This window comes from Amaranthus tricolor, chromosome 17 (assembly GCF_026212465.1).
Source record: "Amaranthus tricolor cultivar Red isolate AtriRed21 chromosome 17, ASM2621246v1, whole genome shotgun sequence".
Classification (NCBI taxonomy): Eukaryota; Viridiplantae; Streptophyta; class Magnoliopsida; order Caryophyllales; family Amaranthaceae; genus Amaranthus; species Amaranthus tricolor.
Window position 1 is genome coordinate 13709726 of NC_080063.1, and position 19103 is coordinate 13728828.

The 19103-nt window shown below is 29.2% G+C and overlaps 3 protein-coding genes across 3 annotated transcripts; 2 read left to right on the plus strand and 1 right to left on the minus strand.

Moving 5' to 3' along the window:
* Nucleotides 1–580: 580 nt before the first annotated feature.
* Nucleotides 581–2264, minus strand: LOC130804560 (uncharacterized). Its single transcript, XM_057669028.1, has one exon. The coding sequence runs from the start codon at nucleotides 1999–2001 to the stop codon at nucleotides 988–990; it is 1014 nt and encodes a 337-aa protein (XP_057525011.1). The 5' UTR covers nucleotides 2002–2264; the 3' UTR covers nucleotides 581–987.
* Nucleotides 2265–7300: 5036 nt separating this feature from the next.
* Nucleotides 7301–16480, plus strand: LOC130804141 (subtilisin-like protease SBT5.4). The gene is made up of 12 exons (XM_057668477.1): nucleotides 7301–7366; nucleotides 7850–7959; nucleotides 8687–8784; nucleotides 9968–10132; nucleotides 10800–10905; nucleotides 11265–11491; nucleotides 12580–12887; nucleotides 13504–13598; nucleotides 13786–14031; nucleotides 14257–14371; nucleotides 15021–15234; nucleotides 15814–16480. The coding sequence occupies exons 1-12, from the start codon at nucleotides 7301–7303 to the stop codon at nucleotides 16362–16364; spliced, it is 2301 nt and encodes a 766-aa protein (XP_057524460.1). The 3' UTR covers nucleotides 16365–16480.
* Nucleotides 16481–17825: 1345 nt separating this feature from the next.
* On the plus strand, nucleotides 17826–18737 carry LOC130804107 (putative ripening-related protein 1). Its single transcript, XM_057668436.1, has one exon. It carries the CDS (start codon nucleotides 17884–17886, stop codon nucleotides 18433–18435), a length of 552 nt encoding a protein of 183 aa, XP_057524419.1. The 5' UTR covers nucleotides 17826–17883; the 3' UTR covers nucleotides 18436–18737.
* The last annotated feature ends 366 nt before the right edge of the window (nucleotides 18738–19103 follow it).

Genomic DNA, 19103 nt, shown 5'->3' on the forward strand with positions numbered 1-19103 from the left:
AAAGCATTTTGCATATCATCTTTGGATAAAAGGGTGAGATTATATTTTCTGAGATCTAATAGATGTTACTCTAAAATAAAAAAGTACGACTATTAATTTTTATTATTAATTATTTTAATATTTTATATTTCTTTTTATTTACTATTACTATCTCATTTAGTTTTTTTATGCTTTTTATCAATCAATCAAGTATTTTAACATTAATCTATTACGAATTATTTACTTTCTACAAGCTTTAATTATACATAATTAACGATATTTAGAATTGAAGATGTGTATTAATAAACGTGAAAACCAAATAAAGCTCATCTTGTATAAGACCGTTTCATGGTGAGACGACTTCATAACAGGAAGCCAATAAACGAAAATGACATTAAATAGGAAAGAGAAGTACTGAATTTTTAAACTTTATTAATCTGAATATGAGTCGAATTCAATCTAAATCTAACCGATGATGATTCTTACTTCTATGCAAACTAAACATGGAAACAGATCAAGTATCAACAACTGGATTAAATAAGCTAAAAACACTAATCCATATCCATATAATATGTAAAGAGGAGATCAAGAGATCAATATAAAAATAATCCACAAATTAAGGATAATCTTCATTAATCACAAATTCACAAGCTGCATTTATAATAGTGTATCTCTTACATGTACATTATTATTATACTCTACTCTAGGAAGACTAATATATTTACAACTTCCATAGATTTTTCCACTCTCAAATGCAAACAAGAGCAAGAAAAAGAAAGTTTTCAATAATCCTATCTAAACAAATTCCCATAATCTTAACATGGGTGTGCCGATAAGCCATTGACTTTTGATTTTGACTTTTTGCTGACGTTTTATCTTTTAAATTAGAAAAAACAGCTAACAGTCAACAACTTATTTTTATCAAACGTCTTCATAACACTTGACTTAATCTCATCGAATAAACTTTTAGCCACTCAAAACAGTGACAAACATTTGCCAAGAAGAGCATTAACCTTGGTGTTTAGTAGATAATCTCTTAAGCAACTCATAAGTAGTGACCATTGTAGCAGCAGACATAGACATTGAAGCCCATCTAGGCCCTAACCCTCTATAACAAGCTGAAAATCCACCCTCCTTAACCAAATCCCTCACCGTCTGCGCCACCGTAGGCGGCCGCCCTCGGCCGCCACCTCTCTCTCTTTCCAACACTTGCAATCTAGTCTTAATGGTGTCAAGTGGTGTAGTAATCAAGGCTGAAAACCCACTTGCTAATGCTGCACTTACCCCTTGAACACCAACCACAAACATAGGATTAGCCTCTAAAAACTTTCCATTTTCACAATTTACACTATCAAATTTCCATTTACATTTATAACAACTAATTCCATCCCAAATTAATCTATATGAAACTGAATAAGAACCCCACCAAACAGCACTTGAAGGTGCATATGTCAAAGCAGAGATACCAAATCCTCTGTATAACCCTCTAAATCCATCCACACTCAAAATCTTCTTAAATGCATCAAACCCATTTCTATAATTAGAAAACCCATTTGTTTGAACCATTAATCTTTGACTAACAACATCAACCGGGGTCCACACAAGTTGGGCAGCCATTGAAGCACTTAAACCTGCAACAGCATTAGCAATGGTGGCTGATGAAGCTTCAGAAAAACCTACCCTTAAACTTGCTTTCCCTATACTACTCTTTGTAACCTCTAGGGCAGCCATGTATAGGGCCCTAGCTGGAATGGTACCCATTAAGGATGTACCAAATCCTTTGTAAAATGATCGAGGGCCTTCCTGGGTTAACATCAGGGAGGCCATTCTCGAACATGGTATCGGGGCTAGATTTACCTGCTGTCGGGTTTTTAATACGACGGCGGGGTAAAGTGCGGCGGAGACGCCCGAGAATAGGGCGGCTCCTAAGAAGAAGAATCTTGATTTATCAAGCATTTGCCAATCTACATCTGCTGGTAATCGGATTTCTCTTGAATCATCTTCAATTGCACTAAAACTCATATTAATTGATGATTTGGGTTAAAATCTGAATTGGGTATGGGTGATTTCGTGTATTTTTTAATCAAATAAATAACATATAAAAAGAATGAAACATAGAACTTGGATTACCGAAGAATTGATTAGTTATATGAAAATTAGGGATCTGTGTATGGAGTTTTAGAGAGAGAAAGAGATCATTGAAGAGTGAAAAGTTGGAGCATGAGAGGAAAAGCGGATTTTTAAGGAGACAATATATAAGGGGGATTGGATTGCGATGAGCCGGTAGCTGACTACGTGTAGAAATTAGGAATCGATATCGAATTTCACTTTCATTATATTTGCTACTTATTTTACACAATTTATTACAATTAAGTACCAGTATTTTAGAACGGATAAAGTATTTTGTAAAATCGAGTTAAAATCGAATTCGATAATAAAGTTGCATAAATATTATATCATTGGTTGATTTTGAACACATATATATTTACAAGTAACGAATAAAATTTTTTCTCATTTTCATTTGATTTGCACCATTTTGTAAATGTACATATACTAATTTGTAATTTCTCTCTTTCATTATAATTATAAGTGATAATGATATTTTTCCAAATAATATATAATATATTACTACTAGTTATAAGTATTTCACAATGAAAATAATGATAGAAAAAATGGATAACAAATAAAATATTTTCTTGTTTCTTTTCAAATGTCTAATTTGTTTTTGGTTAGTATTTATCATTCACTCTGAATTTGTATTTTGTTCTTAATTCATACATTGAAATATAGTCAAATGAGATATTGTTTGATTCGTTCAATATAAAATTTATTAATATCTAGTATTTATAGTTTTAAATTATATATTAAGTATTAAATTATTACATTAATAAACGTGTAAAAAAATAAATGAATTATTTAAAATGAAGTGAGGAGTAAATAATAAATAGACAAAAAAGTGAAACATATCGGTTGTTACTAAAAACAAAAGAATGTAAAATAAAAAGTTGATGAAAATTAAATGGATATGTAAGTGGGCGAATAAGTCCAAATCATGCCTGTGGAATGGGAAAGACCGTGGTCAGTGCCTGAGTGGTACCGAATTAGTGGTTTTTCTAGCTCACAATTCTAATTTTACTCTTTGGTCCACACATTTTGCTTTAATTATAGTTTTAATCTGTATTATTTATTTTGTATTATTTTTATTTTTAATGGTAATTTTATTTTTTAAATTGTAAATATATTTTTTAATTTTTTTTATTTTATTCATATAATTTATCATTTTTTCTTTTACGGCTAATCTCTTGAGAGACCGTCTTTTTGAAAGACGTATCTCAAACCCAGTCCATTAAAGATTAATGTTTACTTATCGTATTTTAAATTCCTACTTACATTATTGTTAATGCTTACTTACTGTATCCTTAATGCTTATTTTCAATATCTTAACTGCTTGCTTACATCATTCTTAACGCCTACTTACAATAAAAAAATATATAATGGGCCGCCCCAATTAAAGATGGTCTCTCAAATAGACCGTCTCTCACAAGAATTTGTGTTTTTTTTATTACTAATATCCACTTTCTTTAAATAATACTCTATTTTTATTTGATTCAAAATGAGTAAATGAGTGGGATAGAGTAGTATATCAATTCAAATATTCCAATCAACTTATTTTTGTTAGTTTTATCTTATTCATTAGTTCCTCTTATTCATCTTATTAATTCCATTTATTTTTGAGTTACTATTTAATTATCACTCTTAGTTTGTATTTTATTCTTAATTTATAAAAATGAGATTTTATTTCATTCATTTAGAGCAAGGATTATTAATATTAATTTTTTTTTATCATACACAATTACAGATATTAATCAAGAGCTATAATGTTATCTCAATAGGTATGAAAAGGCAAATAGCTGGGACTACTAGGAAGAATAAAAGAGAACATTTTTTTATTTGTAAATGAGAGTAATTATATGGAGTATTTTTTTAGCCAATTGTTAAAACTTTAGGATATGTTATAGGATTATATATATTGGGGGTGCTTGGCAAACAACTAATAACTAGTAGCTGATTTGATCAGCTAAATGTATTATTTGATTTGACCAGCTAATTATGAATCCACTGCTATGAGCAGCTTGTTCAAAAACGGCTTATTCATATCAATAAGTTGTTTTAACCAAATAGATTACCAAACATTAAAATTGGCTGGTTTGACCACTCAATTCTTTGTTTGTATCAAAATAAGCTAAAATGCTTAAGAAGTCATTTTACCAAACACCCCAATATTGTTAATCTCTACCACTAGCTTATTTTTTTTTAGTAATAATTTTGTCGTGAACTTTCAGTACTAAATCAAATAACTAACTCTAGTTAATCATTTTAAGCAAAATGAATCAAGTTATTTGAATTATTAGAATTGTTTTTGAAATAATTGTGACTATCTAAATCTTATAATATACACTAATTAAAATTTAGAAAAATTATTAACCAGAATAATTCAACTTTTTAATGATTTTTCTACAATAATTTCAACTTTTGATCAAACATGAATAATCCCAACTATGAGGGGTGTTTGCTAAAAATACACAAAAGTAACCTTTTAATTATATAACAAGCCATTTTGCATAAAAATTTGAAAAGTAAATACAAAATTAAATTATAAAAAAAGTAAAAAAAAAAAAAATCAAGTAAGTTTATTTTTTGATTTTAACATTTAGTTTTAAATATTTTTGATTTTAAAAATTTTTTTTTTTAGCACTTAACTTGTAAAAACCGATCACTGTTTGAACAATAATATTTGGATAAATGACCCTAAAGTTGAGATGATTCTTGATTAATTAAAAGTTAAGATTATTTTTAAAAAGTCAATAAAAGCTTGAATTATTGTAGATAACTTTTTCTCAAAATTTAGAAAAATTGTATTGGAGATGCTAAAATATCGCCTTTCAAGTTTATTAGGTGGTTGTTTACCAGCTAACAAAGAACTTAACAAGTTATCGAGCCTAACTTTTTGACATAGCAGTATATGTGAATGGGTGTTCAAAACCGAATACTGAATTGATTCGAATTCGATATACCCATTTCTTCGGATTGTATGAATCACTATTCGGTTTTAGTATGAAAAAACCGGATATCTGAAATTTGGATATCCGATTTTCAATTCTTTTGTTTTTAAAACAATTTTACTCTTTCTTTCTTTCTTACTTTTATCAATTCTTTTTTAAAATTTTGGGTTGATATTTTGGTGTTCTTTCGCATTGGTCAATTCCTATGATCCGTAAATAACTTTTGTAAACTTTAAAAGCATTAGGATTTTGAAAGCATTAGGATAATAAAATGTTATATTCATGATGTAAAAAGTATATAGTCTTGATAAATTTATTTAAGGAATATATATATATATATATATATATATATATATAACACAAGGCCTAAAGTTTCAAACTTTATTCCTGGAAAACACCCAAGACTAATGATAAGGGTGTTCAATGCAAGTAAACAACAATCTTCAATAATAAACAATGAGAAACAATAAGAAAGAAAGCAAAACAAAAGACACAAGATTTACGAGGTTCACCCCAATGTGGGCTACGTCCTCGGTGGTGGTTAGCTTGCTTGATTATGTGAATAACAATGGAGTTCTCAAGAACTCTTACAATGGAGTATTACACTTGGAGAAGATGGGTTTGTGTTTGGTTAGGGTTAAGAATCAACTTAGAAATGAGTGTATGAAGCTCCTATTTATAGTAGTAGCCGTGTACCAATGATTGGGTAAAGGCCCACACTAAAACATTCCCGTAAAACTTATCGCGCAAGAAAACAGAGTGCTTTCTGGACTACCGCTCAACCGGTCGAGCGAAATGGCCTTGGTCGAGCGGCTTGTTTTTCAGTCAAGCGACAGATCAAAATAGCTACTGACTTGGTCGAGCCAACTGGCTCAGGCCGAGCATGCTTCAGGTGGGTCGAGCGGCTCATCAGAGACCCCAAAATGACTCCCACATCATCATACACACACATACGCACATCCACACAACACCAAATTCATCATACACTATTAGTGTACTCAAAGTCACACCAAAACTCCAACAATAAATAAATAAATAAATAAATATATATATATATATATATATATATAATAATAATAATAATAATAATAAGAAAGTTTCCAATCAAATAATTAATTATTAAATATTCATAATAGCTATGGGTCGAATCCGAGTCCTAAGAATATGGACCCGAACCCTAGGGTCCTGAACCCAGACCCTTATGTTTCAAAATAGGTGGATCTAGACCTTTTAAATAAGAGTTGGATTGGATTTAGACCCTTAGAGTTCAAGACGCATACCCATTTGTACTTTACACTCGACATATCTCATAGACTGATATCCCCTCTCTCTTAGTGTCTCATCTACTTTTGATGATTAAGTTGCATTATTTTGGATCTTAGATTATAATTATGTTATTGTGAAAAACTTTTGAAACTAGATTTGTATTTTATGTACATTTGTAGTTTGTATAATATTGTTGGATGATTTTAGATTTTAATTATTAGTTTCATACTCCCTTCTATTCAGTCTACTTGTTCCATTTACCATTTTTACTCTTGTCGAGATAACATTTTAGCCTTTAATATCTTTAATTGTGTATAATTAAATATAATGAAAATTTTATATTAATAATCTTTGCATTGACACTAATAAAACATGATTCCACTAAACTATATTTTAACTTATAGATTAAAAATAGTAATAAAAAAGTAAATGAAACAAATAGGAAGAATAGGAAGGAGTGCATTGTTATCTTAAATTAAATTGAAGATTATGACACTATCCCTAATGCAACACGAAACAAAATTTTTTCAACGCGCGAAAATAAGTTTGGATCCTTAATCAAAATACGGATTTGAATTAAAGTCCATCTATACCGGGTCCAGATCCAATCTGTTCATGAGATCGGGAGCCAGGTCAATACGTAAATCACTCGGCTTATAGAAAAAACATTTTGACTAGATTTTAACAAATTTAAAAAATAAAGAGACTCAGGCTCAATTAAAAAAAAAATAAAGAAATAAAAAATAGGTTAATGACAAGATTAGGATTAGCATATTCCAGTTATATCGATAAAAAATCAACCCTAATTGATATAATATCGGAGCAAAGAATTAATGTTGGGCTCAAATTACTAATTATAGTTTTTTAAGAATTGATATATTTATATATCTTTAAACCACTATAAATTCTACGAGCATATAATTAAGCAATATCATTATCATTCTTATAATTAAGCTTATCATTAATGATATAATTAAGTATTCTTATTCATAATGAAGATCGTATTCTTTTTCATACTCCTCTCTCTGCTTAGTAGTCTTTGTTTTGCATTAAAACAGGCATGTCTAGTCTTTAATTACGTTTCATTAATTAAAATTATGTACTCTTCATAATTCAATTCTCTTAATTTGTTTCTATAAATACTTTCTCATTCCTTTTATGTTCCAAAAAACATACTCATATGGAATCTTTATGAATTCGTTTTAATATATAATTTTTTAAATTGGTTTTCTAATTTATATATGGTTTTGATTACAAAATAGGTAAATTTGTTGAAATCAGATATATATTCTCTAAAGATTTATTAAGTTGTCAATTTTACAAATCATATTTCAACAAATTTACGTAAATAAAGTATATGCACCATAATTTAGAAAAACTGTTTTTAAATATAACTTTTTATTTACTTTTGTTGAACAAAAGGAAACTAAGGGAGTAGGTTTATATTAATTCATTGCTTTATTTTCTTTAATATTTTTTTAAAAATTTAATGGATTTATAAGTGATTAAATAAGAATTTTAATTAATGTTGCTGATTGCAGTCTTACGTTGTATACTTTGGAGCACATAATCATGGTCCTGAAGTTTCATTAGAAGATTTGGAACAAGTACAAAATTCTCATCATAATTTTCTTGCTTCATATCTTGGGAGGTAATTGTTTTTCTCAATTCCAAGACATTTATTTAATAATCTTATAATTTAATTAAAAACTGAGGGAAAAATTTGTTAGGGTTTATTATTTACATTATATGAACCCTAATATATATATATATATATATATATATATATATATATATATATATATATATATATATATATATATATATATATATATATATATATATATAAACACCCTAGAGAGTATTCAAAAATTTAATCTTTTAGCCTTCAAAGAAAAATTATTCAAAAATTTAATCTTTTAGCCTTCAAAGAAAAATAATCCTTTCTTTCAATTTGTCAATGAAAAAACAGACTTTTTATTTAATTAAAAAGTTTCAATAATTTTTAGGAATTAGATTTTATCTCAATTAGAGCATCCACTATTTTTTCTAATTTTCGATAGTCCACAATCCCTCTCATTTTCTCCGCCTATCTTGTAATAAAAAAACATAACATTATTATTAAATTGGAGTAAAGAATTATGGAACATTTTAGTTTATTTATGAATCAAGTTATATGAGGTTGAATTTTTCTTAAATAAACGAAATTAAATTTCTGCATTGAAGCTAGATAGGTTGGATAAAGATGAGATTTTTAAAATCAACTAAACTGTTATTATTATTATTATTATTATTATTATTATTATTATTATTATTATTATTATTATTATTATTATTATTATTGTTTTAATTATCATTCAATTGTGTTATCAAAGCAGCTACGAGGAAGCTAAGGACGCTATATTTTATTCATATAAAAGACACATTAATGGATTTGCGGCCATTCTTGATGAAAAACATGCAGCAGAAATTGCAAGTAATATATATATATATATATATATATTTATATTCTTTGATATTTCTTTATTTATATTTCTATAATTTAATTAATTAGCAATATTAATAATTTAATATTAGCTTTAAATTTAATCAATCAAAATAAAAAAAAATTCTAAATTAGCATGATATCGTTAAGTCGGAGAGCATACCTTGATTAGGGTTTTAGAATATTTATAACTGATTAGTTTTTACAAGTATAATTACAATCATATATATACATTCATTATGAAGCACAATTTTTTATTTAAAATGATTTATCACGAGACAACTCAAAATAGTTTAATTAAATTAATTTCAATTCATTTTGCATAAAGACATCCACTTTATTAGTAGTTTGAAAGAGACAATTTTAACCTGTCTTATGATGAAACAGTCAATCATACAAATAATGTCTCTAAATAAAGAGATTAGGCTCAAGGTGCGCCTTGTTGTACTAAATATTGCTAAAGGTATAATTTCAAAGATTTATTATTATTTTTTTTTACAATTTTCCTAAGCGTGCGTTAGCTGTACTCTAAACATTAGATTGAAAAATAACTTATTTGCCTGTAAAACGCCAGAAAAAATGGATATAAATCAAAATTAAAGAATGCCTTAATTAATTGTACAAGGATTAATCGAACCAGCCCAAATAGATAATATTTTATTTTTTATTATAGTGTAAAAATTTACTCCGGTTTGATGATTTGCTTTTTATAATAACTTATAACTCTCTCAATTGTTATCTCAAAAAAAAAAAAAAAAACTCTCTCAATTGTATACATTTTGTTTTTTATGGTTTTAAATAAAATAAAATAAATATTATAAATATCTTTTTAGATAAAAAAATTCTTGGATTTTCAAAAATTGCATATTAATGGCATTTTCAAAAAGCTTCTAGTCTTGAAAATATATATATATATATATATATATATATATATATATATATATATATATGATAGAATTATAATTATGCAAACCTGAAATATATCTTTGATTCTTCGTCATTTTATATTTCAGCAGCTAATTTTATTAAAATAAACAAATAGATAAATAATAAATTTATGGTATAGCATATAGCACTTTCCCCACAACATATAGTTACAATTAATATTGATATTTTTCAGCACGACATAATAATATAATTTAATTTCAATTTTATTTTGTTGTTAAAAAATCAGATGATGGAGATGTTGTTTCTGTATTCCCCAATCGAGGAAGGATGTTACATACGTCACACTCTTGGGATTTCATGCTTTTAGAAAAGAATGGTGTAATTAACAAGAATTCTATTTGGAAAAGAACCAGATTTGGAGAAGATACAATCATTGCTAACCTTGATACTGGTAAAAATATATATACTCTTTTATTATAGGAAAATTTACTTGAAATAATACAATTTTTTATTTTTTTTTCCTTTTAATAATATCAACTTTTAATTAACTATGAATAATACCAACTTATAGGATGTTTCCCTAAAATATTTCTAACATGTTAAAATTAAACTATATCAGATTATATGATAATAAAATTTGGTAAATCATTTAATAAACTAAAGTTGGTATTATTTTAGAATAAACTTTCTAAGTTAGTATTATTCCTGTTTAATTAAAAGTTGGTATTATTATAGAAAAATTAACAAAAAGTTATATTATTCACGATAATTTTTTCTTTATTATATTACTTGACTTGTATATGTTCATAACGAAACTATGAATATTTTCAATTATTAGTGGTAGTGTATTAGTGTTATAGTTTTAACAAAAAAAATCCCTAGGTAGTTTGTGATCATTTTTTGTATGAAGTTTATCACAAAAATTATTCTAGGTAGTTTTTGAATAAAAAAATCATTTAATTTGAAGGTAATTATTGACAATTTTTTTTCTAAAAAAGGTAAAAAAATTCAATATAACTAACAAAATGAAACGGATAGAGTACAAAGCTTTATATGGCTTCTCATAGTGTTATCTCAAAATTAATTTAAATTGTTTTTTTTTCATGGGAATTTTATAGGTGTTTGGCCAGAATCAAAGAGCTTTAGTGATGAAGGATATGGACCGGTTCCAGCCAGATGGAAAGGTGGTTGCGAGCACCGCAATGGTGGTGTTCGTTGCAATAGGTCAGTTAAATTCTCTGATCGATAGTTAAATAATGGGCCGAGGGTGTTTGGCAAATTAGCTTATTGAGCAATTTTAGCTTATTTTGATGTAGATAGAAGGTTGGGTGGTCAAACCAACTAATGCTAGTGTTTGGTGAACTAGCTAGTTGAAACAGTTTATTGATATGGATAAGCTATTTTTGAACAAACTGCTTATAGCAACGGGTTCAAAATCAGCTAGTCAAACCAGTATAATCATCTGGTCAAAACAGTCATTATAATCAGATATCAGCCGTTTGCGAAACACCCTCAATATATATTTAAAAACAAAAATTAAAAAAAAAATAACTAACATTTATTGTTAAATAATAATATGGTAGAAAGCTGATAGGGGCAAGACACTTCAAGAAGGGATACATAGCAGCAGGAAATAAAGTAAAAAATTCTACAGACTCTCCAAGAGATTTTGAAGGGCATGGAAGTCACACTCTATCAACTGCAGGAGGAAACTTTGTTCCAGAAGCAACAATCTTAGGTTACGTTAATGGAACTGTTAAAGGTGGTTCACCTAAAGCTAGACTTGCTGCTTACAAAGTTTGCTGGCCTGGTAATGTACTCGTACAAATATTTGTCGTGCTATTTCTCATTAAGGAATACATACAGGGGCGAAGCTACATGGGGGCCGGGATAGTGCATTACTCTCGTTGGGCGTCAAATCAAAAGATAAAAGTAATTTTAAAAATTTAAAACGTAATAAATAATATAATATTTATTTGTTTTGTATTGTTAATATTTTACCTATTTTATATAAAAAAAATCTAATAACATAACTCATATTATTTAGCAATAAATGTAATAATAACTAAATTTAATCAATTTAATATCAACCGCCATGGGCAAGGGAGGCTCAACCCTTATGGTTAAAATGCAATACTTTGTATTTTTAGCTTTGACCCCATGACATAATATATAGTTTAAAGAATGCAGAAATATAATAAAAATTACTATTGTTCAATGATTGAAAATAGGAATAACACATTTGTAACCTAAGGTTAAGGGATCAAATCTTAATTTAAATTATTATTATTTATTGATAAACTATTAAATTTATTTTATAATGTTTACTCTTACATTTCATAATTTAACATTCATGCTCTTTAATGTGTGTTTATATTTTTGCTATCTTAATTTTAATATTATTTTTTAGAGATTTTATAGGAAAGTTTCAACTCTAATTGTTGAATATAATTTTTTTTTAGGAAAAATTGATATTAATAATCTAACATTTTACTCATCTGTTGTGAATAATCTCACCTTTAGATTATTTTTTAATAATCCAACTTTTGCGATTAGTTTGCTAGCAACATAATTATTTATTTTATAATAATTCAACCTTTGCCTCTAGTTTTGCTATCAATATATCCTATTAGTATGCTGATAGCAATTATTCACAGCGGATGAGTAAAAGGTTGAATTATTAATATTAATTTTTCTTTTTTAATTATTTATGTGTATTTCAGTTTACATTATTTAAAATTTTTTATAATTCAACTAGTCAATAAACAATTTAATAGTATATCCACTATTGATCTCCTAATCCAAAATCTTGACTTAGCGCTTTCGTCTGAGCAAAGGGTCTACTAAGTTATTTAACGTAACAAATAAATTATTTTACAATAATATATATTGGATCAGGTGGTGCTACTGGTGGATGTTTCGATGCTGATATAATGGCGGCCTTTGATATGGCAATTCATGATGGTGTTGACGTTATATCTCTTTCTGTTGGTGGTGATCCAATTGATTATGTTAATGATGGAATTGCCATTGGAGCTTTTCATGCTGTTCAAAAGGGTATTGTTGTTGTTTGTTCTGCTGGTAATTCTGGTCCCACTCAAGGTACCGTCACTAATGTTGCACCATGGATGCTTACTGTTGCTGCTTCCACTATTGATCGGGAGTTCCGAGCTTTTGTTGTACTTCGTAATGGGAAACGTCTTAAGGTATTGATTTCGCAAACCTCTTACTACTCGTTTGTAGTTGATATTAAAGGGTGATAATTGAAATTACTTGTAGTGTAAGATTTTATGAAACATAAATTCTTGTAAGAGATCATTTTCAATTGGGCCGACCAATTATATATTTTTTAAAATATTGTAAGTAGACATTAAGAGTGATGTAAGTAGACATTTAAGATATTAAAAGTAAGCATTAAGAATACGTTAAGTAAGCATAGGCATTAAAAATACGGTAAGTAGACATTAATCTTTAATGGACTAGCTTGAGGTATGTCTCTTAAAAAGACGGTCTATTAAAAGACTAGCTATCTATAAAACATACCTTTTTATTTCCATGGTAATAGATTTTCGATCATTTTACAATTTTCCATTAACATTTAATATCACATCTTTAAATGGTAATGCATTAAAATAATGAATTTTGTAAAGAAAATGAGATTATTGAGGAAGAACAATCATAACCATTCAAATTATTTAGAAATTTTTGTATAAAAATTAACTTAATTTTTCATTATCATTCTCACCATTTAATGTTGACAACCAGAGAGCTGTTAAAGTTATATGAGAAATGTGATTGAGATAATAAAATATTTTGTATCAGGGTTCGAGCTTATCAGGTCGACTGCCACAAGATAGGCTATATCCACTCATATCAGCAACTCGGGCAAAAGCTTCCAATGCATCTATTCAAGACGCGTACTTATCTCTTCCCTCATAATATACTTCATCCGGTTCAACTTAGTTGCTACACGGTTTATTTTATAAAATGCTGATATACTGTCAAAATATGGATCAAACACCATCGCAGTTGAATATACAAGTGTTGCAACTAATTCCAACCTGAAGACCGTACTAATTTTATTACATATATGTATATATGCAGTTTGTTGTGCAAACCAGGCACATTGGATAAAAGCAAAGTACAAGGAAAAATCTTAGTATGTGTTAGAGGACAAACAGATAGAGTTGACAAAGGTAGGCAAGCGTTGTTAGCTGGAGCTGTTGGTATGATCTTATGCAACGATGAATCCGGTGGCAATGAGATTATCGCGGATCTTCATGTTCTTCCTGCATCTCATCTTACCTTTAAGGATTGCAAAAATGTTTTTGCATACATCAACTCCACCAAGTATATTTATTTACCTCCTTTATGTGTCTACTTATTTTTGACAATGTTTTTTGCATTTTTCGTATTCCTCTCCTTGCAGGGGTACGGGTATAGTTTGTGCGCTATACCTTCATTTCTTCTTAGATCCTGACTTATGAGAGATACTGGTTTGATGATATACGACTATAATTATTATCTTATTTGTGTTATATAACCTTACATTTTTTTATTATTTTGGATTGAAAGGGATGCATATGGTTTTATAACACACCCAACAACAGAAATAGGTACCAAGCCTGCTCCTTATATGGCTGCTTTCTCCTCCAAAGGTCCCAACACTATCACACCAGAAATTCTTAAAGTGAGTTCTATTTCTAACTCTTAAACAACTTACTTTGTGTCAGTATCTTGGGTTCGCCTACTATTTTAGAATTCTTCATTTCACCCTTTTCGGTCTTTTTATAATAGAAAGACGTAAGGTGTTGACTATGACTATGTGCACATTTCTCCTTGCCTTCTTATTGGAGGAGGGGACAAGGGTATGATCTGCGAAAAAGTCTAATAGTCTTAATCCATACTAATATTAGTGTAGACCAAAATTTACATTCCCCTTCACTCCGCTCCTATACTCTTACATTTCACCCCACTCTACTCCACTCTTATACTCTTACACTCTACCCCACTTCACTCTTAAAACATTTTTAAAATTAAAATTAAATTAAAATTAAAAAAATTTTAAAAAATAAAATTACATTTTTTTTTTCAAAAAGTTTTTTTTCCGATTACTTTGGAGTATGTAATAAAATGTGAAGAGAATGAAGAGAGTAGGAATAGAAGTGTTAAAAATATGGTCCACACTATTTTAGTGTGCACTAAGTCCACACAAGAGTTTCTTCTGATCTGCACGCTACCCTCCTCCCCTCAAACACTGACTTGTGCAAAATATTAGGTTGATGATTATGCCTATGACCGTAACGTAAGGTGTTGACATGTTTTGCATGAATTGACAGCCTGATATAACAGCACCAGGAGTGAATATAATGGCAGCATATTCAGAAGCAGCAAACCCAACAGAGGAAGCCTGGGATAAGCGCAGAGCTTCATACATGGTAGTCTCTGGTACATCTATGTCTTGCCCCCATATTTCTGGGGTTGTTGGCCTCCTCAAAACCCTTCACCCTACTTGGAGTGTTGCCGCTATCAGATCCGCTATTATGACAACCGGTAAGCTTTAGTCGCTGGTTGAAGCCTGACAATATGTTATAGAAGTATAGTTTAGGAAAAATTACCTATAATAATCCAACTTTTTCATACGATTTTTCTACAATAATTCCACCTATTGATTAACCATGAATAATCTCAACTTTAAGGGGTATTTGCCGAAATTAAGCTAACCAACCCGATGACCTGTTATAGTATAGGTAATTCAACAAAACAAATTAAATTGAAAATTAATGTAAAATTAGAGAAAAATTTTAAAAATTCACAAAAAAAATTCTGAATAATTATAAAAATCATAAATTTTTTAATATTTTTCCACATTTTTGTTGACATTCTATTTTAATTTATCTTTTTTTTAAAAAAAACTTGCTATAACAAGACATTGGTTACCGGGTTTACTCTAGAACAATACCCTCTAAAGTTGAGATTATTTATGTTTAATCAATAAGTGTGATTATTGTAAAAAAATCATTAAAAAATTAGATTGTTCTAGCTATTTTTTCATATAATTTATTGATCATTTGACACCATTTCACATAAATAAACTAACTTTTAATTGAATGTGTGTTATTGCATTTGTAGCAAGAACAAGAGACAACACAATGCATCCAATGATGAATTCATCCTACATTAAATCTAATCCATTTGAGTACGGAGCAGGACATGTTCGACCAAACAGAGCCATGAACCCCGGCCTAATCTATGACTTAACCACATCTGATTACTTAAACTTCCTATGTGCACTAGGCTATAACAATACATTAATGAGTTCCTTTGATGCTTCCCACAAATGTACTTCATCAAAATCATCCCAAGCTCTTGTCAAAATGAATTATCCTTCAATTACAGTGCCTAAACTTTCTGGGTCCATCACACTCACTAGGACAGTTACAAATGTGGGCAAACCCGGAACTTATAGTGTACGTGTACGACAACCAGTGGGCGTTGAGATTAGTGTGTCACCAACGGAGATGAAGTTTAAGAAATATGGTGAAAAGAAGAGGTTTAAGATGAATTTGAAGGTTAAAAATGATGGATTGAGGTTGAGTAAAGGGTATGAATTTGGAGAGTTGTTGTGGTCTGATGGAAAGCATTATGTTAGGAGCCCTATTGTAGTTGATGTTGCTCATTAAAAAAATTTTATTTTTCTTTAGCATTAGAACTTATAGATTAAATAGGAAGTAGTATTTTCTTAGAACTTTTACTGGTATATTTTCTTTGTTTTTGGATTGTTAGTTTTAGTTCCTATATAAAATGATAGAGAAAGTGTAGCCTTCAAATAATTCTTTGTGAACAAGGCATCACTTTTGACATTTGATTGCTTTTATATTGGTCTTGTTATTAGTCTTATTAAGTTTTATTTTGTAGTTGCCTTGTCATGGTTCTTGTCTTGTATTGTTTTACTTTTTATTATAGGTTTTTTATGAGTCAAGTATCCTTCTTTATGGGTGTGGTTTGCCGTCTTCGATTCCTTCCCATATCTTGATTATAGTTTCTATGGACATGATACAAGATGATGATGACCCTAATTATAGATTCTATGATCTGGATGCACCAAAAACGGTGGTGGTGATCTCCCACCTAAAGTGAGGTTTAGGGGTTGGTTTTATGCAATCCCCTTGTTACTGATAACAATAATAAATAGTTTGTTTTTGACTGATCCTTAGTAGAAAATATTATGTATAACCCTACATAAATAAAAAGTGCACGTTATAGTGATTCATTTGAACATATTTCATCATATTATAATCCAAAATTAAAAAAAAATCATAAATTTTTGACCCACCGAAATAAGGGATGAAAATTATTAATGATATGCTATGTTCCATTTAAGTCATCAAGTAAGGCTTATCTCAATCCTACAAGGCTTCAATATACATCATACTATATAGTAAAACATATTATAAGTGAGTAGGGTAAAGAGTAAGATTTTTGAGCTAAAGCATACTCCTATTCCCATATGGTACGGCGATACCAAATTGATAGTCATTTAGAATATGTGAATGAAATCATGAGAAAAAAAGTGCACATGATGATAATAAAAAAAAAATAAAAAAAAAATAATAAAATTTTTTTAAAAAAAGCATAGAAACACATTTGCAAAAGTAAATTGTGATAAAGTAAAAAGGACGGATCCAATGTTGCATTCATATAGGGACAAAGTCATTGACAAAACCCCATACTGTTTATTGATGAATTGTCATGATGTGATCTCTATACTAGCCATTAAAGTGTCTATTGTTACCTGCACATGTGAGTTGTTCGACATCGGAGAAAGAGAAAATAATATATCATTTTGTAAACTTAAAAAGTAACTCTTATTACTATCAAACCTTATTTGGGTTTATATATAGGTTACTTCTTTTCTCCTTATTTGAATTATTCAGACCCATTTTCTAAATTCTAACGAGTAGCCGATACTAATTTCGTCATGGATTACTTCATAGCAACGGCCATATTCATCTAGATCAGAACACATCATCTAAATATTATCATGACTGGCACACCAAACTTGACTAAAATTTGCAATAATTAGTGGACTAATCATATCCTTGAACCAAACCTTTTCAAAATTGAAGTATATAAAGATTCCCAGTATATGAAACTTCAAAGCATAAATATACAATTTTTTGTAATTTGTAAGCCTAAAAAATGACAAAATTATTGAATAAAAATAAATTATGGTGTTCATATATTGTTGTATTATTTGTCATTATATGTAGGAGTGTACAAATTGAAGGCCAAAACTGCAGAACAACAGGATATTTTAGAGCAAGTAGTCCTCCATCAGGGCAATGCACATCCAATTGTTGTGTCCAAAACACTGTCTACTTCACATTTCAGTGTTCTCCATCAGTAACTTCCCAAACTCCTGGGATACTCAGCCTTAGAAGCTTCCAGAACAACCAGTCGAAGTGCGACAATGTGTATCACTTCGACAAGTCGATGGTGGTTGGGCTGTCGACAGGGTGGTACGATGGTGGGTCCCGCTGCGGTAAGGTGATTGTGATAAGTGGAAATGGGAAGACTGTGAAGGCTAAGGTGGTGGATGAGTGTGACTCTACTAAAGGGTGTGAAGCAGAGGAAGGGTATCACCCTCCTTGTGGGTATAACATTGTTGCTGCCTCTAAGGCTGTTTGGAAGGCTCTTGGGGTCCCACAGAGTCAGTTGGGCCAACTTAACATTACATGGGCTGATACTTAATTTTGAGATTGCATTGGATGTCATGTTTGTTTTATAGGTTCATGTAACTGACTTCCGTTTTGAGATTAAGGCTCTAATAATATTGTTATTATTGTTTATCATAAAACTAAATACGTAAGGTGGTTCTACTAGAATGGAAATAAACAAAGATAGTTCATACACTCTCAGTAAGGATATAAGATACAGATTATCCTAAAAGAGTTGATCTCATCAGGACGCCATTGAAGTAGGTCGAGAGCCGAAAGGGACATGTACCCTGTGTCCCATTATAAAATTTATGAATTTTATTTTATATATGAAGATGAATAAGTTTTATTGGATACTAGTAATACAGTATAGATTACGGTTTGTGTTAATTTGATAGTTTATATAACTTATATAAATGACAAAACCCAAATAATCCAACTCAAATCAAATTCATTAGAATATATTGATATATCTATAAAATTATACGTACAAAAAATCTAATTAAATCATTTTGAATGCGTATAATAATATAAAACTATCAAAGTATTCCTGAGGACTATTTTGAAAGGATTTAGGATCATTTAATTAGATTTTTAAAGTTTCTTGATCTAAATATTTTAAATAGGCTATTATTTACTCTTGTTGAGTGATAAGTGTTCCGTCAAAATAATCAATAAATTTATACAGCAAATATCTGAATG